At 35.7% G+C, this 20,682-nt stretch overlaps 1 protein-coding gene across 1 annotated transcript; it reads left to right on the forward strand.

Annotated features, from left to right (window-relative positions):
* Positions 1–1,447: 1,447 nt before the first annotated feature.
* On the forward strand, positions 1,448–19,860 carry LOC127977687 (unconventional myosin-Id-like). The gene is made up of 4 exons (XM_052582687.1): positions 1,448–2,052; positions 16,800–17,008; positions 18,097–18,190; positions 19,668–19,860. Exons 1-4 carry the CDS (start codon positions 1,958–1,960, stop codon positions 19,858–19,860), a joined length of 591 nt encoding a protein of 196 aa, XP_052438647.1. The 5' UTR covers positions 1,448–1,957.
* Positions 19,861–20,682: the final 822 nt, after the last annotated feature.

A 20,682-nucleotide genomic window follows, 5' to 3' on the forward strand; every position in this document is an offset into this window, starting at 1 on the left:
AGTCATCTGAGACAAAAATCTGAACATTTATAGTTTATTTATAGGTCAATTTAATAGTACCAACTAGTTGGATTGACTTATGTAATATACACAATGGTAAAATATGTGTTTATGCATTGCTTTAACTATCTTTAAACATGTCTTGCTGAGACTTGCAAATACCCTTAACTTTTTTAACCCTTAAATTTTTTCTATAAACATTACTTTGCCATAAATCTTCTGAATTTTAGACTAAACAACAACTTTTTGTCATTATTATTATGTGTGTGTGTGTGTGTGTACACATAATACTTATAATTATTACAAAAACAATAATAATACTGTAAAATAAAACAACATTTGTCAAAATCCCTTGCTGAAAGATATATTTCCAAATGAATATACTCTTACATTGTTTTTTTTTAAATTAAAAATGATCATGAAACATTCTTGTCTTGTTTATATGTAATATTTTTAATTATATTTAAAGTTGTTATATTTTGTAAGTAATATTATCAACAAATATTCATTTTATAGTATAAATTTTTTATATAATTAAAATATCATATATTACTGATATCAATAATATATAATACAATATAAACATTTTTATCTTTTGTAAAAAATAAGTTTGTGTAAATATTTTTTTTAACAACTTTTGTTTTTTCTTTTACACTATTATCAATGTAATTGTAGTAGATAAGTACTATGAAAATCTTTTATGTAACTTTCAGGAATAGTATTTATAATAGTCCCAGTCTCATAGAGACACAGGTGGGGGCAGCAGAGTCCTCCCATTGTGTTTAAGCAGGGAGGATGTCACTTGGCCACTGATAACTGCAAAGAGCAACATGATCTTCAGTCCTCATTAAACTTAAACACCTTGTGTCTTGAGGTCACTACAGACATGCTGACAGCACGTGTCATGACGAAATCACTTAAGAAAGTAGGCTAGATGTGTTTTATTAACTTCAATTTTAACCATTATTGTGCTTGCATGTTAGCACCTGTAAATGTGGTTTTGGTTAGTTCTGTTGTCAGATTTGTTGTAATTAAGTAAAATGCAGAACCACCCTGAGACAGTTCACTCGAATGGTATTTTATCCATTTCCTTATATGGCCAGAGATGAGACGGACATTCCAGGGATATTCAAAACTCATCGATGATGACTAGTCTAAAAGAAATGCTAACTTTGCACAATTCAAATGTGACAACCACCTTAAAATTACTGATCATTTTAATGTTAACTTTGGCTAATGATTTTAGCATTAACGCACATTTTCGCTGTTTAATTTTATGGCGAATTGAGTTCAGCGCAAGTTTCACTTCTGACTAGTTTATGATTGTTGTAAATTTTGGGTTAGCCTACGTGATAAAAATAGGTAGCCTGCTAGTAACAAACAAACAAAACAAAAAAAAAAGTTGATAGGTTTAGGTAAGAGATGTGAATAGCCTGCTGCTGGCCATAGTCGACTCGACACTAAACGTATCTAATCTACCTTTGTGATGTTTTGAGGTAAGCGCGAACGGGTTAGCTCGCGCCCCAACAGGGGAGGGGCTTCGGCGAGACAGGCAGGATACCGAAGCCACTGTATGTTTAGGCGAGACGAGTGAAGCTCGTGGAAAAACGGATGAGAGGTGCGACGCTCGATGTAGCGGACTATCACTAAACACCGGGAGTCTCGAAAAGTTGTCTGAAGGCGACCGAGGAGCGTGTAGCTTTAGGAATTTCAGTCTTTGGAAAGACGACAACAGCCTATTAATAAACAATGTTTGTTTATTTAATCATTTACTAATAACATGATAAGAAGCCGACGAGTAGCGCGCTAGGCAAATGTAAACAAATGAATGGAGATGCGTTATACCTCCGGTTTGGTGTTGTCAAATTGACTTGTTTATTCAAGTGATTTGTTTATTCGTGGTATATTTAATAGTTAGCTTTACATTTAGGCATTTCTTTATTACTAAGGCGTTAATATGGCAGAGCACGAAAGTTTGGAGTTCGGAAAGGCGGACTTTGTTCTTCTGGACAATGTGTCTTCGGAAGAGTTTATGGGCAACCTCAAACTCAGGTAAGATAATTCACCCACTGGGATCCCAGTTGCCACGTGCTTTTATAGTGACACCTGTATTCTGTATTTTTGCTTTGGATTTTCAAGTCGAATCTCAATATATATAATAAATAATACAAAAAAATAAATAAATAAATAACTTAATACAACTTGCTGCACCTGCTGAGCCAGAAGAGTACTGTATGAAAGCTTTAGAGGTGTGTTGGCCATGGCACCACCCCCCTCTGATGAGCCTTCTTGTTCAACAAGTTTGCACTGGATATCCTGCTATTGTGTTTTATGTTTTTGTTGATGTGGATTACATTTCCTAATCAGCACAGTGTCAATAAATGACTTGCAGGTTCTTATAAAACAAAGGTGAATGTATTTTGACAAGTCGGCACTTTTTCGTTAATGGTTAATATATAACAATGTCATAAAATCACAATATCGCTTCTCTGTAATGTCTCTTGTGATAGTGAACTATATGTTGTTTTCTTACAATGACACTTAATTAACTTATAGTTCTGGTTATAGTAAAGGTAGTGTTTTCCAGGTAGTTGAGGTATATATTTTTGGGAGTACATAATAAGATATAATAATAATAATAATTTCAAAATGTATATACCACTGAAATTGAAGTCAGTCATAAAGTTGAGCTGCTTTTTAAAACCATAATCACTACTGTTCAAAGATTTAGGTCAGTTAGAATATTTCATGTTTTCATGTCTTATGCTACAGTAACAATACAGTAAAAAGAGTAATACTGAAAATCATGATTACTGCTTAAAATTATTTTCTATAATATATATATATATATATATATATATATATAAATATATAATTTATTTCTATAATTTATGTTGTACAACAGCATTTTAGTGCCATGTAAAAAATAAACATTGTGAAATGAAAGTTGTAAGTTAATATTTTGAGAATAAAGTCAAAATATTTTCAGAACACAATCCAAAGTACACTATTAAAGTCAATATTACAAGAATTAAATTGTCGACCGATAGTGGATTTTGCAGATACAAAGGTTGGACCACACTGGCTGATACCGATCAATTAACCAATAGTTTTATAATGAATACTAAACAAAAACTAAAATAGTGCTTTATAAAAAAACAAAAAACAAAAAACAAAAAAAACAGTACTGAACCATATTAGTAGTAGTAGTAGTAGTAGTTATAATAATAATAATAATAATAATAATAGTAAATGTTGTAATTACCCACTCTAATTGGGCCCTTTGAAATCCGTTTATTTTTTCCTAAATTCTTTTTTTTTTTTTTTTCAAATTCCGTTATTTCCATTTCAATTTTTTTGGATTCTGTTTTTTCTATTAAAATTTTTCTCCACTCCTTTTTAATAGTTAAATTAAAGTTTATTAATCATAAAGCAAGTCAAATTAATTAAAACCATGAAATTAAAACCATAAATTTTCACATCAATTTAATAAAAGTTTTTTAAAAATTACATTTTTAGGGCCCTATGAATGTTTTATGTTTTATTTTATTTTTTCACCATATTTTTGATTGTTACCAAATTCTGTGTTTTAGTATGTATAATTATTTGAACACATAAAACAACTTAATTAATTAATAATTTTTTTTCTTATAGAAGCCTAATGATTTTGTCCCCTTAAAAATTCTGTGTGTATTTAAATTTTTATTGTTATCAAATCAAGGCATGAAACATTAATTTTTATTTATCTTTTAATTACTGAAAATTAAGCAAACTTTTTGGCAAACAAAGGGGGTTTACTATTAAAATTAAAACATGGAAGAATTTTTTTTGTGATTATTCCTTAAAAAAAAATGTCTGTTTCATTTTAGTAGTATGCTATGTACATTCTACTGAAAAAATAGACTTTCAATCAAACCGAACTTTTATTTTGATGGGTTGCCGTGAATACCTTTACAATTCTGTGCATGTGATATGATGCTTTTGTTCATATCAAATGGTAAAATGCTCATGAAGTGATTTTCGAGCAGTTCTGGAGATGTTGTTCATGTGTTTTCATTCTCATTTAGTGAGACGGCAGACGCTGAAATCACCGCAAGCGTCATTCCGCGCTAAACTGTGAAATCATTTTTATGATTGGATTTTGCGATTTCGTACGCGTAATTATTCCAGCACAATGTATACTCTCACACTTTAACTGCTTCTATCCTTGAACACTTAATGATTATCTAATCAAAATAAAACCAGCGCTGAGTCTAGGGGAACTTTTAGAACTAAAACAGTTTATTTATCCACCAAACGGACACAAGTTTACTTCATGAATGAACAATGAGGCATAGATAAGTTTTAAGTTCAGTGTTTAAAAAAACGGAGCAAACAGAAAGAGCAATCTATATTATTGCCCTATGAATGAAGCATACAGACTTTATTAGAGCCACAGAAAGACAAACGTTTTGATGAAAATGCTCAACATACAATTTATTATGTACGTTAACAACAATTCAGGCTAATATAATGTAGTTTAACTGAAAACTATGTGAATGGCTGTCTGTGGCAGGGCAGGATCTGTCAGCTGCATTTAAATCTGGGTCTGAAGTTTCTTGCTCTGTTCAGCGTGCATCATCGCGTGTCTAACTGTGCGTTCACACCGCCGGCGTCGAGAGCGTCAAAAAGCGCTCTTGCCGCTCTGCTCACGACGCTGCAGAAAGATTCGTGAGCGCTCAGACGCTCTGACGTAGATCGAATGCTTATTTTGTATTTAAAGTGGCCGCAAAGCAAACACGCTTGTTGATCTCGTGCAGACTAACCACAAGGAGGGTAACGTTATAAGTTAACCTCATTACATATTGTTGTGGACGAACTATTAAGATCCTTTACTTAAAATTAACAAATATCAGGCACCTTGGTCAACGTATCACTTTTAATTTATTTTTTATGTCCCTGTACGCTATGTCCCTGTACGCAAACAGGGACACCTCATAGATAATTGCAAACTTGAAACAGCAATAATCAACCTGTCCTCCATTGTGCTTGGGAACTAATGGTCGGAGCTGCGTTCTCTGGAATCCTCTCAAGCGGTGGACTTCTACATTCCGATTGGTTGCTGCCCAACCCATAGCTGCCCATAGCTCATTACCATAAAGTTGCCTTGATTTCAACTCTCCTCGACACTCTCAATGGCCAAGTCGCACCGCTGCTCCTCGTCGCTGCTCGATGCCGGCTTACATTGAAAATGAATGACTTCCGGCCGCTTTGACGCTCTCAACGCCCTCGACGCCGGCGGTGTGAACGCACAGTAAACAAACCGCACATACTGTCAGTGATTTCAACCACTAGAGGCAGCTCTTGCAGTGTACCATGAAAACCGGCCCTTCTCAGCTGCTCCAGCAATGGGTGCCGGAAAACTATCAGCATGGATTTTTGCTGATAACCAATTGTTCCAGCAATCAACTATCGGTGCTGATTAATCGGCAAAACCGATACATCGTTCGACCTCTAGTAGCAATTACAAGATTAAAGTTATCATATTTTGTGAGTATAGGCTATATTGCACATGCAAATGGTCTGGATTGGGAGCACCTGGAGAAATTCTGGTGGCCTTCCAACTAATTTGAATATATGTGGGATTATATAAGTCTTCGAATACTTGCTTTTGCTTTTGGTACATTTATATAAAACAAAGTCTTAGCTTTTAAATTCTGTCAGTTTTATTGCAAATACAAACAATATGTCTTACAATAATATGTTTTTCATGCTCTTTAATGTGGCATGACAGATCGCTGTGTTCGCCTCAGTTTAAGTGGCATGTGACTCGTAGGGATCACGGTGGTAAACGTGTCTCGATATCGTCGTGGTTGGGTTACAATATTAAAAGGACAGGTCTCCGCCAAAAAGCAAGAGGAATAAACACAGTCCCGCGGAACAAATCATTGTTAACTACATATACCATGATCCTTTGCGCTGCGTCGTCACAGCAACCGTTGTTAAGCCAATAGGATTGCACGCTGTCCACACAAGCTCACAGCAAGCCAGCATGGCCGACAGCGATACTGGATGAAAACAACAAAACCGAAGTTGAGATTGTGCCAGCCCCTGCAGCTTTTAAATCAGATGTCTGGAAACATTTTGGTTTCGCCGGGTCAAAAAACGCAAAAAGGAGAGAAGGTTGTGTACAGACAATGGACTATGTGCAAGCACTGCCACAGTAAACTGCGATACAACACAGGAAACACAAGCAACATGAGTCAGTTTGGGGATCATGAATCATTTGAATCAGTTCGGGAGTTCGTAGCGGGTTCACGAATCATTTGAGTCAGTTTGGGGATCGCAAATCATTTGAATCAGTTCGGGAGTTCGGAGCGGGATCGCGAATCATTTGAGTCAGTTCGGGAGTCCAAAGCGGGTTCGCGAATCATTTTAATCACTTCGGGAGTTCGTAGCGGAAAAGAAAGTGTCTAAAGAAAAACTTGAACATTAGCTAAAGGATAGTTCAGTGTTTTTCTGAAGGCTTTTTGCCAGACTGTTAAGGATTTTTTTTACTGTTTTTCTCTTCTCCCTTGCAATGTAGATATTTTGATCTTTCTGATGAAAAACGTGAACATAAGCTAAATGATAGGTCAGTGTTTTTTAAAAGGCTTTTATACTGACTATTTTATTTAAGTTTAAGTTATGTTCCTAAATACCAGTTTTAAAAGGCTGCTTTTATTTGCCTTGCACATTTAAACCTGACTTATCTTGATCTTTGTTTGCACTTTAAGGGAATTCCCTATTGTTTACAATTGTTCTAGTTGCTTCTTAACTTGAACATTGTACAGAAGAATCAGTTATGCAACCAAATATTACCATACAGAATATTGATGTTCCTGACTACAACTTGAACTTTAAAAGCACTATGTGATCAGCGTTTTATGTTGTCATGGATCCATAAATACAACAATAAATTACCTGTTGACTGGCAATGCAGAATAAATGTCAGTATTTTTCGCTATTATCATCACAAACACTATCGTAAACTATTTAACAATACCGTGAGCATTTACACAATATCGCAATAAATATCGTACCGTGAGGTCAATATCGAAATTGTATCGTACTGTGAGATTTTGATATCGTTACATCCCTAGTGACTCGATCATCATTTTGATTATAATGCAACATTTGCTTAAAAAAATATTTTTTCAAACACCATGTGGATGCAAATAAACAACTTGGCCATTAGTTAACAACAGGGGAAGCATATTGGTTCCAGCGACTCAAAAAGCACAAGGTGCCTGTTTTTTTCCCACATCTCAGACATGGCCTGATTTTCTCCCTTTCTGGGTGAGCTGGCGTGTGCAGTTTGTTATTTGCAGAGGGTGTGACCCGGCCATGCTTCCTGCTTCTTCAGTCTCCACATCTGTGTCTGGGGCTTCAGCTGGAAGAGCACCATGTTATGTGATGCCAAATTACATCCTGTGCCCTCTGGAGTGATAAACAAGAGTGCTGTTGAACTGGAAATCCCTATTTATGTGATGGCTTTTGAAGGCCGTTTGCTTTGAATGCAGGAAGAACATATGTAATGTCAAAGGAAAGCTCATTTGGATAATGAATATACATTTTATCCAGTGAAATAAGCTTTGTTTATAGTCAGCCTGGGAATTGCAGCATTTCTATGAAAAGTTTTAACAGAACGTTTAACAAAAATATTTAAAGCAGTTTTTTAGTCTGTTTAGTTGTGTTTTAGGGTTTAAGCTCTTTAAAAATGTCAGGACTGCTGAAAACTACTGTACACTGCAACATGATTTGAACTCTGCTCATGACTTTTTACACATCATTTTTTGAACAAGAGTTTGTGTGGGCACTCTGAAATAACAGCTTAATTTGATGTGCACCGATGGCATGACTTTATATGGCAGTGTTGTTTTGTCTGCCCTAGGATCTTGGGGAAGTTTTTGGCAATCATCTGCACTTTTCGTGCTGCCTTAGACCATGTTCCAACTTCTCCCAGACACTGGCTCTGATACTGCAGATTAAATAGTTGATAATCAGCATGCCATGGCAGAGCCTTCCAGCTTTTTTATGTATCATTCAGATGAAAGTCAAGTCTAAATACGTCTTCAGCATACTAGTAATTTTCATAGTTTGAACTTGTGGTACTGTATACTTTATGTAATGTATAAATAAACAGTAGTCTTGACATTTTCGCGATGAGTTTAACATTTGACTCTTTTGTAGTTGCACTGAGTGGCTAGAAGTGACAGGAAGAATGGCCTCAGGAAAAGAGTATTGGCAACTTATGAGACCTCACAGCTCTTCCTATTGACATTTTCCTGTACTAGAGATGTAAACTTTGACCCTCACAGTTCTTTAAGGTACTAGCAGCTAGTGTAATGGGCTTGATTGTTCTGAAGTCTTACTGTTTTGGTTGTTCTTAAAGTGAGAAACTGGGAAAAAAATTGACCACTGATTGACTGAATGTTTATTATTGTATATTGCAGTGGTTCTTAACTTGTGTGTCATGGTTGTCACAGACAGCAGGGAAAAAACTATTCTGAATGCAAATAATAAAGAAGCAACTAACCATGTAATTATGCATATTTCAAAAGGCAGAATATATTAGGCTTATACCTTTGACCGAAAAGAGAACACACCCACGTTTTTTAATAATACAGTATATAATACAAGTTATTTTGTGAAATTATTAATTATTAAAATTTATTACAACTATTTTCCTGTTTAATTCATTTTAATTCATGTTTTCAGCAGTCATTACTCCAGTCTTCAGGGCCACATGATTCTTATTATTATCAATTTTGAATACAGTTGTGCTGCCTAACATTTTTTTGAAAACCTCAACCTTTTTTTTCTCACTTAGTAAAATTACAGTATCTGGGTATTTGTTTCTTCATATGGTCCCACTTAAAACAATACACCAACATCTTGGTAATTTTACAAATTGTTATGGAGTTAATATTTAATCTTATTGACTTAGATAACTTTTGCCAACTTTTTGTAACTAGATGTGAAACACAAAATCTGCATCTTGAAGCAAAGTTGAAAACCACACTTGTAATATATCTTGCTAGTCATCTGTTTTTCAGTTTTATAGTCACAGGGGTCTATTTCTTCCACTTTTCTAATAATAATTACACATCTAGTGCAGATGATTGCTTAAAAATTGACGTGCTGTGTTGTGTGGTCAAATGAGGGAGACTTTTAAAGAAGAAGCTGTAAATCTGTGCAGTTTCCTCACAGCTTTTTATCAGGGTCTTTGTTGAGCAAAATCAGCCAGATGATGACTGTAAATAGTGGTCTAAGGTTAGGTTTAAAGAATGCTACAGGAAATCGTGAAAATTGAGCCCATATCCTTGTTTCTGTTCCGTATTTACAGTATGGTGCCACTGGACAAATACAAACTGGAGACAAATATAACCTCAAGCAAGCAAATGAATTCCAACCTCTATGTGACTTTGAATGAAATGAACCTTTTATATGTTCTCATGGGAAGATCACAAAGACACCATTTATAATAGTGTTGTTTGAATTTGATCTTCCTGTCATATCTTGAGAATTTCAGTTCTATGAATGTGTTGGCTGAATAAACCTAAGCCTCTCCCATGTCAACAGTATAAAAGCTCAATTGTTACTTTAACAGCAGGGCCACGTTGAGTCCAGCTGCCACACATGGCAACCCAATTCCCATCCTGCACAGCGAACTGCGCAGGGATCAAAGTCCTCTCAGAGCTCAGGTGCACTGCGCAGGGCCAGAAACAAGCTCAAAGGTTTTATATTCCTAAGATATGATTTAGCCTGCAAGGAAGGAATAATGATACATTTACATATCTTTTTATGGTCAGTGCTTTATGTGTATATTTAGGTACTTTGACCAGCACTGCTCATTTTTAGAGGCCCTCAGTGTGAAAGATGAAAAGATGAAGAAAGAATGCCACTGGAAAAATACTTTCCATATAAATTTTACAAGCCCAAAGGATTTGTTCTGTGATACTCTAATAGATCTTGACAAATGCATGGTACTTCTTGTCCTGCTTTGAGTTCCACACTTACTTGCAGCTATGGATTCTTTTCTATCAATAAAAACACAGACAGTATAACCCTCCTAGTAGATGAGATTGTTACTTATTAGCTTACAAAAATGGTATTGATATGCAAGTACAACTAGATATGGAAGTACTGCTTCTGTCTACTTGAATAGGGAAAAATCTAAGTATCCAAAACTGTTCAGGTTTATGTTGCAATTGCAATAATATATGTCAAATCAGAAAAAAATGTCATATAGTAATTGTACTTATATATCTGCAGTTTTGAATATTACGATTTACCAGTTTTATTATTGAAAATTATAGTTATTATTTTTTTATTTAATTTTATTTTTCTTAAAGGGTTCAGATCTATCCTTGTTGTTTTGGGAGATTGTTTCCTGTTTTTGGTTAAATAACATCTCAGATCTTATCCCTTCTTGCCATTTCTATGCTTAACCTTGCTGTTAAGAAAAAATTAAATGTGCTGAAAATTCACCCTCTGGCTCAACCTGCATTTCTTCATTGGAACAGACTGGGAGAAGTTTAGCGTAACATCACTTGCTTACCAATGGATCTTCTGCAGTGAATGGGTTTCATCAGAATGAGAGTCCAACAGCGGATAAAAACATCATAATAATCCACAAGTAATCCGCACAACTCCATTCCATCAAAGCTGAGTGTTTGTAATAAATCCATCAAGATGTTTGAACTTAAAATAATTGCTTTCAGATAAAATATTCTTCTTTAAATATAACACTGCTTTCTCCAGTGACAAAGTGACAGTGACGAGAAGTGAAAGTGACGCGACATATAGCCAAGTATGGTAACCCATACTCAGAATTCGTGCTCTCCATTTATCCAATCCAAAGTGCACACACACAGCAGTGAACACACACACAACCTTGAACACACACCTGGAGCAGCGGGCAGCCATTTTTATGCTGTTGCGCCCAGGGAGCAGTTGGGGGTTCGGTGCCTTGCTCAAGGGCACCTCAGTCGTGGTATTGAGGGGGGAGAGAGCGCTGAACCTATGGATTACAAGTTCGAGTCTCGGGCCGGCAGGAATTGTAGCCACCTTGAATAAGGATAGAAATATGCACAGATCAAGCACAAAGTACATGCCACACAGTCCAAAACAGATCTAAACAAATGTGTTGGTGGATTTTGATGTAAGAGGACAATAGGATATGGACCTTTCCACTGGAGGAATCATTATTGTGTATTTTGGTCAGAAGCATATGTCCATCAAAAGCTTCGTAGTTTGATGGCTTCAAAAAACAGCCTCATTTTCTCTCACTCTTTAGAGAAGAAAAGGGCCTGTCTACCCTCAAGAATTTCCATACAACCCCCTGTAATCTGAAACATATCACCGGCCTTACTTAAACAACGCTGTTGCTTTTTTTGGCCTCCCCCCGCCCCTCCAAAATAAGCTTAAAGCTAAACCAGACGTCTCATTTGTGGACTGTGTGCCACTAAGCATGTTAGGATCTCTTTCACTCCCTTTCGCTGTCTTTAAGGTTCATAGCTTTGATATATTGTATAGTCTTAACTGACCCCTCACCCTCTTCATAACCCCTTTCTCTCCTGTTTAAGACAGGCTAGATTCATAGCCCCAATTTCATTAGACTATCTTTACTTACGCACATTAGCAACCCCTAAATAATTCCCAAATTGTGTATTCACCACCGCTGGAAACCCATTTACTCTTTCCAACTGATGATGTGCTTTGATTACATTACATAGACAATTAATGAGATCATATATAATCTGCTTTAGCTCATAACATTTAGATGGGACACTATGATGGATGTCACGTATATTTCTATGCAGCTCTTTCTCTAGAAGTTCTACCCATATTCAAGCAGGTCTGTGTCCTGCTGTGTTGGTGGAACAGTGTTACAGCCAGGTGTCAGTGGCATTCACACTAATTTCCACTATGCCTCTTCATTTCCTTTAGTTTTCAGCCAATTACCTCATAACTTTCTTTCTCATTTTATGTCTGTTTTAGTACTTCCATTCATGCCCTCTTTTTACCCTGATGGAGATCTCTTCTTGAAATATCTTGCTGAGTAATGTCTGACTCCGTTTGGCCAGTTTTGTCATTTTGTCTTCTTTTTTCTTCTGAAGTTGGCCGTCATCTCATCCGCTACTGCTCAGTAACATCATATTGGGATCAGAGTCATGTGCTAAAAGATCAGATTAGTTAGAGTTTGGCTCAAGGCCATGTCTAGTCACTTTGCCATTGCCCTCTGTAACACAATCGTCAAAAGATACCTCAGTTTTCCCTAATTTTCTTTCCCTCATTCTTACGTGTGAACAAAAAGTACCTGTGATCTCAGGGAGACAATGAAGGGAGTGGGCCAAAATAACAAAAACCTCTGACATTTACACATGGCACTCATTTTCTGAATAGTTATTGCATAGCTAATGAATGTTAGCATGAAAGCTGCACGTTTAAGACATGACTTGAAGTTTTTCCAAGTGGGACACACATGACAAGAGTGAGTCAAATTGAGTCCAGGGTATTTAAATATATAAAGTATTTTAGTTGAAACATCTGAGGCATAACTGAGATCTCCAATAATTCTTCTGAGCTGAGCTGTCTCTGGGCATACATGATACACAGTCCTGAGGACAGTTTGCTATCAGGTCATATACTGTATGCTATAAACTGTGGACTGAGTAACACTGATTGCTTGGTGGTAAATTGTGTGCAGGGGATAAGCAAGGATGAGGAACAGATTATCCTTTCATTGCTGAGGTTGTGAATACACAGGCTTTGATTTGCTATCTAGGAGTCGGACCATCTTATAAGTCAGTGCTTCAGTGTGCAGGCCTTGCATGTTCATATTCCTGTATTCTGTCTTCTCTGTTTTTTTCTCCATCTCTTTGTCTCTAATTCTCTGTACGTCTTTTATTTATCCTGTACTCAGGTAATTTTACTCCTCTCACATTTTTTACTCGTAATCACAACTAGTGTGAGGAAATTTATAGGCTACACCACACCCTGGTCAACCACAAGCAAATAATCGCAAGAGAAGAGACCCACCCAAACAAGCCTGAAACCAGTAGTTATTCTCAGCCTGGCAAGTGATCTCTTTCTAAAACTGGTGTCAAACTCTTATTGTCTGAGGCTTCTATGATCCTAGTGTTTGAAAGGTTGGTCTTATGTGGTGAAGGGTGTAGCTCTGACTGCAATCTCTTCAACTTAAAAAAAAAAAAAAAAAAAAAAAAAATATATATATATATATATATATATATATATATATATATATATACATATATATATATATATATATATATATATATATATATATATATATATATATATATATATATATATACGTATTTAATTGGTATGGAGCAATTAAAAGAATATTAGCCCAAAAATCATTGCAAGAATCATTGTCATCATCTACTAACCCTCATATCTTTCTTGTGTAAATTCTTTTCTGTACCGGTTTTTGTCCATATAACAAAATTCAGTGGAGTTCAAAACAACATTTGCCACTTGACATTTATTGTATAGGCAAAACAAACAAATTCTTAAACTTACTGATCTTATTTCATGTGCCACAGAAGAAAGAAAGTCAACATGAAGGTGAATAAAATAAGACAGAATTTTCATTCTTTTGAGTGAAATATCCCTTTAATGAATCTAATTTATTCCTCTGAACAAAACAATGCTAGGTACACCAGCATTGTTTATGTCCAGAGGAATAACTTACTGGACAATAATGCTGATGCTTTAACCTGTGGAGTAGATCCAGCTGTTAGAGGAATTGGCCCTGTGTTGTCTGACACACATTTTTAATCTTAATGCAGCAGCAACCCCTCCCTAGGCCTTCTGACCCCTCCAGACTCCTACTCCTCTTCCCAGATCTCTCTGCTCGCTCCCAGGAAAAGCTCTTAAAAACCTGAACAACAGGTTTATCAGATTTTGATAATCTGATCAGAGGCAGATGGGAGATGACGATTCAGTGTTTTCCCACACACACCCCATGATATGCTGGATATTGTTACACGCACAATAGATTTCTGTGGGCAGCTGTCCATTGGGACTAGGGCAAACTTAAAGGGTTACGAGTTAATCATGTCTTTTAGATGAAAGAAAAATGTGATGGAATTGGAAAGATTTGTTGACAGGTTCTGAGAATCGCATTTGTGACTGGGCGAGATGTGATGAGAGGACAGATGGGGAATTCAGTGGTTTGTGCCCTGTGCTGTAACATTAATAAAAGTGATCACAGCAATATGTTTTGGTTATGATTTTGTTTAATGACAGGTTGTGATGTCACATTTCTTGTTTCCACAAGTTACAGTACATACCAGTGTTTATACTAAAATTACATTTTTGTGACGGCAAATATTGACTAGTAAATGAGGATAGGACCAAATGGTGGTATCAAAGGACAAAAGCATACCATGAGTGTGCCTTTCCTAGAGTTTGATTTGGCTCAAAAATGAGCCACTGTGATAACAAATACAGTAAAATGCACACTAACAAAAAGTACTTATTATAACATTTCCAGTTTCATTCATGATCAAATGTCTTTGATAACACATATAATGTGGAAAATGTTTCTTTGATCTTTACAGATAAAAAAAAAGATGTAAAATCCTTGTGAAAAGCTAAATTATGTCTGCTTTGGTACAATATTTTCTATGGGCCTTAGGTTATTAAAATTAAATATATTAAAATTATTTTATTTTACCAAAGAGACTCAATACAGTTATTTATCAAAATGATCCCTTTGTCATTATCATTAATTGACGTTGTGCTCCCTGAGGGTCTGACGTGGGTCAGTAGAGCCAGCCTGCTGTGTTGGGGTCTGGAAGCTTGGCCTGTGCTCCTTGCACACAGACCTCACAATGACAGAAGAACAAGGGTGCGAGTACACCACAGTATTCTACTCTGCAGGCTGGCACAAAAGATACTTTTTATGCAGGCTGCTCCAGGGCTAGCCTGACAGGCTGCTGCCACAAAAGGCACAAGAAACACTACCATACCACCCTGCTTGCCATTCATTCCTTGACATGACTTCTGATATATAGCAGCACACATACTATGCTGAATTTGTTTGACTGAGATAAAACATCTTTTACATTTAATTAATTGGACGGTTCATCCACCAATCAAATTATTCATGTTGTTCCAAATTTTCTTTTTCACAAAAGGAGAAAGTTCTTTTGCATATAATAAAACTTGATGTTGACCACGGGCTGCAAAGAGGGGGGAAAAAGGAAAATCACTATAAAAGTTGTCAGCTATATGCTTTGAGTTAGGAACTAAGTTTTTTTTTTTTTTTTTTGTATGGAAAAGCTTGGACATTTTCCTAAATGTATTTCACAGAATAAAAAAAGCCACACTGGTAAAAAAAAAAAAAAAAGAAGAAGAAAAAAAAGAGTGTGTTGGTAAGATTTAAAACATTTTTTTTAAGATCTCTTATGTTCAACAAAACTGCAACTGTTTAATTAAAAATGCATACATTTTGTTTCATATTGTGACATATTATTACTATTTAATTATATTTTAAAATTTAACACTTATTCCTGTGATAGCAAAGCTCAGTTTTCAGCAGCCATCACTCCAGTCTTCAGTTTCCCGTGATCTTTCAGATATCATTCTGATATGCTGATTTGGTGCTCAAGAAACATTTCTTCAATGTTGAAAACAGTTGTACAGTCACATAAAACACATTTTATCAGGATTCTCTGATGATTTAGAAAGTTCAAAAGAATAGCATTTATTTAAAATTGAAGTCTAACTAAAGGTTGACATAATGTTCACAAAATGTTCATTTTTGGTTGATTTAAACTGGGTCAGTTCAAAGTATGCACACCAAGTGCACACTTGGATCTGACTGAATCCATTTAATATACACTTCAGAGTGTGTCCATAGTAATTAATTCTGGTTTAAAGGATCACTGTTAATTCAATGAATACCTGCTGTATTTGTGAGAAGACCTGAGGGAATTGAGGCCTCTTTCTGTGACTTGCTTGTGTGAATGTAGTTGTATGGTACATTTCTGCTCTGTAGGGCATAGATAAGATACTCCCCGGGTATTGCAGCTGTTCTTAATACTACTAACTGAGTCTAACTGTTTTACATGTACCTGGATGTTTGAACTTAATTGAGTTGGAAGCCTGAAAATTAAAAGACCCAAGATCCATTCAGAGCTTCAGTACTCCGCAATAATATAGTTCAGTGAAAAACTATGAGGTCATGCCTCAAATTTCTAAGCACACTGACTGGGGCAGGATGGAGCTGAGGGAGGCTTGGCAAACCCACAGGTTGAGAAGAAAGGATGCCTTATTCTAGGCATGACCCAGGTAGGCTTGGAAAAACAAGGAAGTGAGGTTCCCCTGAGCCAGCTTTTATGTCACCAAGGAGTTGGGTATGGAGAAACTGTAGTCGTTGCGTTTTCTGAATGACTAGTCAACATCATTATTGTGCTGGTTCAGTACTAACAAGCCTAGAAATTCATGTTGGTATTTTGAGCAGGATTTATTAATGTGCAAACAGATTATACAGCTCATGAAACATGACCTTGACTATCCTGTGCTTTTTATTTGCTTTTGATTCCTGAAAGAGATAATCCATTAAGCTGCCCTTTCTTTACATAAAGCTCTAAAACATGATTATACAAAACCACACTGACCACAAACCAAACAGATCTGTTAAACAAATTAAAACAGACATGGTTAAATAAATATTCCGTGTTATCCATGAATGTGAATATAGCAGATCAACAATGTGCTCGTCTTTCTCCTGCCTGCAGGTTTGAAAAGGGTCGTATCTACACTTACATCGGAGAAGTGGTAGTGTCAGTTAACCCTTACCGTCCCATGAACATTTACGGACGGGACACCATCGAGCAGTACAAAGGCAGAGAATTGTACGAGCGACCGCCACATCTTTTTGCCATCGCTGATGCTGCATATAAAGCCATGAAGAGGAGGAACAAAGATACTTGCATTGTTATCTCAGGTACACTATATCTGTATGTGTTGTGACTCACCATCAAGGGGTACATAGCTGAAGGGAAATAATCTGGTCCACTCAGATGTTGATGCTATAAGGAAACATTGATTATTATTCAGTGAGTGGCCACAGGTGGTGACTACATTGCACAAATATTTGGTATATGTGGTGCCATCTTGTGGCAAGCAGAGGAACATGTTTGTTTATTAAGAGTAAGGTGTAATAAAGGTGTAATAAATAGGTTAAGGGCCATACTTAACAACTAAGAAAAGTGAAGCTTTGGATTATTTTGTTTGCACCCTTTTTCCAGCAACCATGTAAAATGTATATTTGATACATTTAATAATTAATATTGCATGTTATGGTTATAACTGTAATGTAATTGCACAAAAGATTTTTTTGTTGTTGTTTTTGTAAGTAGTCTCTTATGCTGACCAAGGCTGCATTTCTTTGAAATACAGTAAAAACAGCAATATTGTTACAATTGTTACTATTATTAAAAAGCTGAATCTATTTTAATATATTTTAAATGGATTAAAATAGTTATAATTAATTATTTATAATATATTATTATAGCTTTTACTATTATTATATTAAGATCTGAATTTTCATCAGCCATTATTCTAGTCTTCACTTTCTCATGATCCTTCAGAATCATCCTAATATGCTGATTTGGTGATCTGGAAACATTTCTTATCATTATCAATGTTGAAAACAGTTGTGCTGCTCAATATTTTTGCGGAAACTGTCGTATATATTCTCTGATTATTAGAAAGCATTTATTTGTAACATTTGTAACAGATCTGGTAACAGATGTAATGCAATGCATCTCTGTTAAATAGAAGTATTATTTGACAAGTTTATAAAACAGTACAAAAAACAAGTATTCCATACACTTTAGAAAAACTGTCGAGGATAAAAACACTATAAAGCCCTTGGCTTATTTCCATTGCGGCCCTCTATATTTAAAAAATATGCAAAATAGACAAAAAAAAATTCTAGTGGTCTCAGATTTTTTAATTCCATTGTAGATTGTAATGACTATAATTAGTTACTTCGGTTTATTATATACTAACTGCTTGTTAACTTTGCAGGGGAGAGCGGAGCTGGAAAAACGGAGGCTAGTAAATATATTATGCAATATATTGCTGCTATCACCAATCCCAACCAAAGAGCAGAGGTGGAGAGGTACGTATAACCAAAGCCTTTTTGTTCCTTTCTCTCCACTGCTGCAGCGATGAGTCATATTAAGACCATGCTGCATAGCATGCCTCCTTTATGTCACAATCAATAACCTCTGAGCATTTCAGTATTTATATTTTTTATGTAGTTTCTGTATTATCTTATGAATCTCTGCTTAGTTGCGACTAACAGAAAACACAATTTTCAAAGTGAAATTTCTCATGATAGTGAGTATATAAATAATACAGATCCTCATGGGGAGAGATAGAAGTGAAATGTAGGTCAGAGATTAAAATAGAACTGGGTCAATTGAAATATGACGGATCCAAGTCAAACTTGATAAATAAAAGACAAGAAACTCTGCAATGTTTTTTGCTTTATCTCTGATTAAATTGTGGAGCATGATATAACACCCAGTGTAGGAATATGCAGGGCATGTTGTTTAATCATAAAGATCTTTATATATCACTCTTGAGCAACATGGTGATAACCTTTATTCTTTTGTTTTAACTATGCAGTAATAGAAACAATAAAATCATGCTTTGCAACTGTCCACTGTCAAATGAAGTGGTTTTTGCTATCAGCTTATCTCATATCAGTGTTATTGCACCCGGACGATATGGTTTATTTTCTCTGTTTACTAAAGGTTAAATCTCTTTGGAAACTGGGCATTGATCAGTGGAAAATATTTTCCAGGAAGTACATCTAAAGTTATGCCAAAGCACAGGGGCACCATCACTGATTGGAGTTTTTGTAGTCTACAGTGATTTCCAACCAGGATAACATATACTTGAGGGGGCACTTAAGCTGGTTTTAGAGGGTAGTACGACTTTGATTTTGCTTTGTTAAACCTATAAAATATTAATGATGAATGAAATAAATTATTAAGACCATAAAATATATAAAAAAATAATTATCTTTGATGGGGCTGTTGGGATACCTAAAGCAAAAAAGTTGAGCAGCACTGTGCTAAAGGTCCAAAGCAAAAGCAAAGTGGAATTTTATAAGATGCTGTAGGTATTTGGGTCAAAAAACGGAGGAAAGTGTCCCGCTTAATGCCTGACAGGCTTGTAACAGTAGGGTTAGGACCTTTTCAGCTTGTCAGGCACTGAGTGGGGCAAATTCCTTCAATGTGCAGTGTAGGTCATGCATGGTTTTTCGGCAAGAGAACCAATGCTGATTATTTTGTGGTCTGACCCGTGCAGCAGGCCTCATTAATCATCCACAAAAACACTTTTAACTGCCATGCTGGGATATGACATGGTGATATTATACATACTAAAATAGCCAGATATAATCACATATACTTGCTTGTAAAGGCTTCATACAGACAGATTTGTGCATTTACTCTAATAGTAAGTGTCAGGAGCAATCAGATCCATCAACTTCATATTGAAACTGACACTTGTTTAGCTGTAGTGGTAAACTGATGCACTAGTGGCTAATAAATGCATGTAGAAATGAAAAGAGTGTGTTTATACAGGGTAAAAAACATGCTGCTGAAGTCCAACTGCATCCTGGAGGCTTTTGGGAATGCCAAGACAAACCGCAATGATAACTCCAGTCGGTTCGGCAAGTACATGGATATCAACTTTGATTTTAAGGGAGACCCCATTGGTGGCCATATCAACAACTACCTGCTTGAGAAGGTAAGAGGGGTGAAGAGGAGACCATAAAGCTAAAATAATGAATAAAAAATGTATAGAAAATAATAGAAGTGACTCTCTCATAGGGCTGTACGATTAATCATGACTAAGTAATCACGAAAGGCTGCAATTTAATGCTTGATTTTTGTTTTATAGTAAAATATTAAAATAGTAATATTTCTTATTTTGTTCATGTAGTAATAATAGTTTCATGTAGTAATAACATTTCACTGTAAATATTAGTATTTGTAAGTATAATTCTAAACTTGGACTATAATAATAATAATTGAATAATTATTTTAAAATTGCGATCATTTTAAAATGATTTTATCAGAAAAACTGCACATAAAAATCGTGCAGCCCAACTCTCTTGCATTATCCATGAGTATAGTGTTTCCAACTGTTTATTAGTGATGCTTGCGATTACTTTTGCTTATACTCCGGGTTAATGATTTAAAAAAATCTTATCCATAGTTAGGGATAAAATTATCATAGCTCTTTTGACTTGAACTAGTTTGAAATCAGCAGCAGCCACCTACCAGCAACCTATAAAACCATGGCATCCCTACCCAAAACACCTTGGCATCCACCTAGAAATTACCTGGCACCGTTTAGTAACTTATTAAACACACACACACACACACACACACACACACACACACACACACACAAAACATTATTGTAAGCATAAAAAAAAAACTCACTTTTGCACAGCAATACCCTGACAACAACCCATGACAACCTGGCAATGATACAGAAAATGTTGCTTGGCCATTCACCATCCACTTTTGTCATGCTTGTTGATATAATGTGTGCTGGAGAGGATGTGAAATGTTTGTATATTATACACTA

Source organism: Carassius gibelio, chromosome B18 (assembly GCF_023724105.1).
Source record: "Carassius gibelio isolate Cgi1373 ecotype wild population from Czech Republic chromosome B18, carGib1.2-hapl.c, whole genome shotgun sequence".
NCBI lineage: Eukaryota > Metazoa > Chordata > Actinopteri > Cypriniformes > Cyprinidae > Carassius > Carassius gibelio.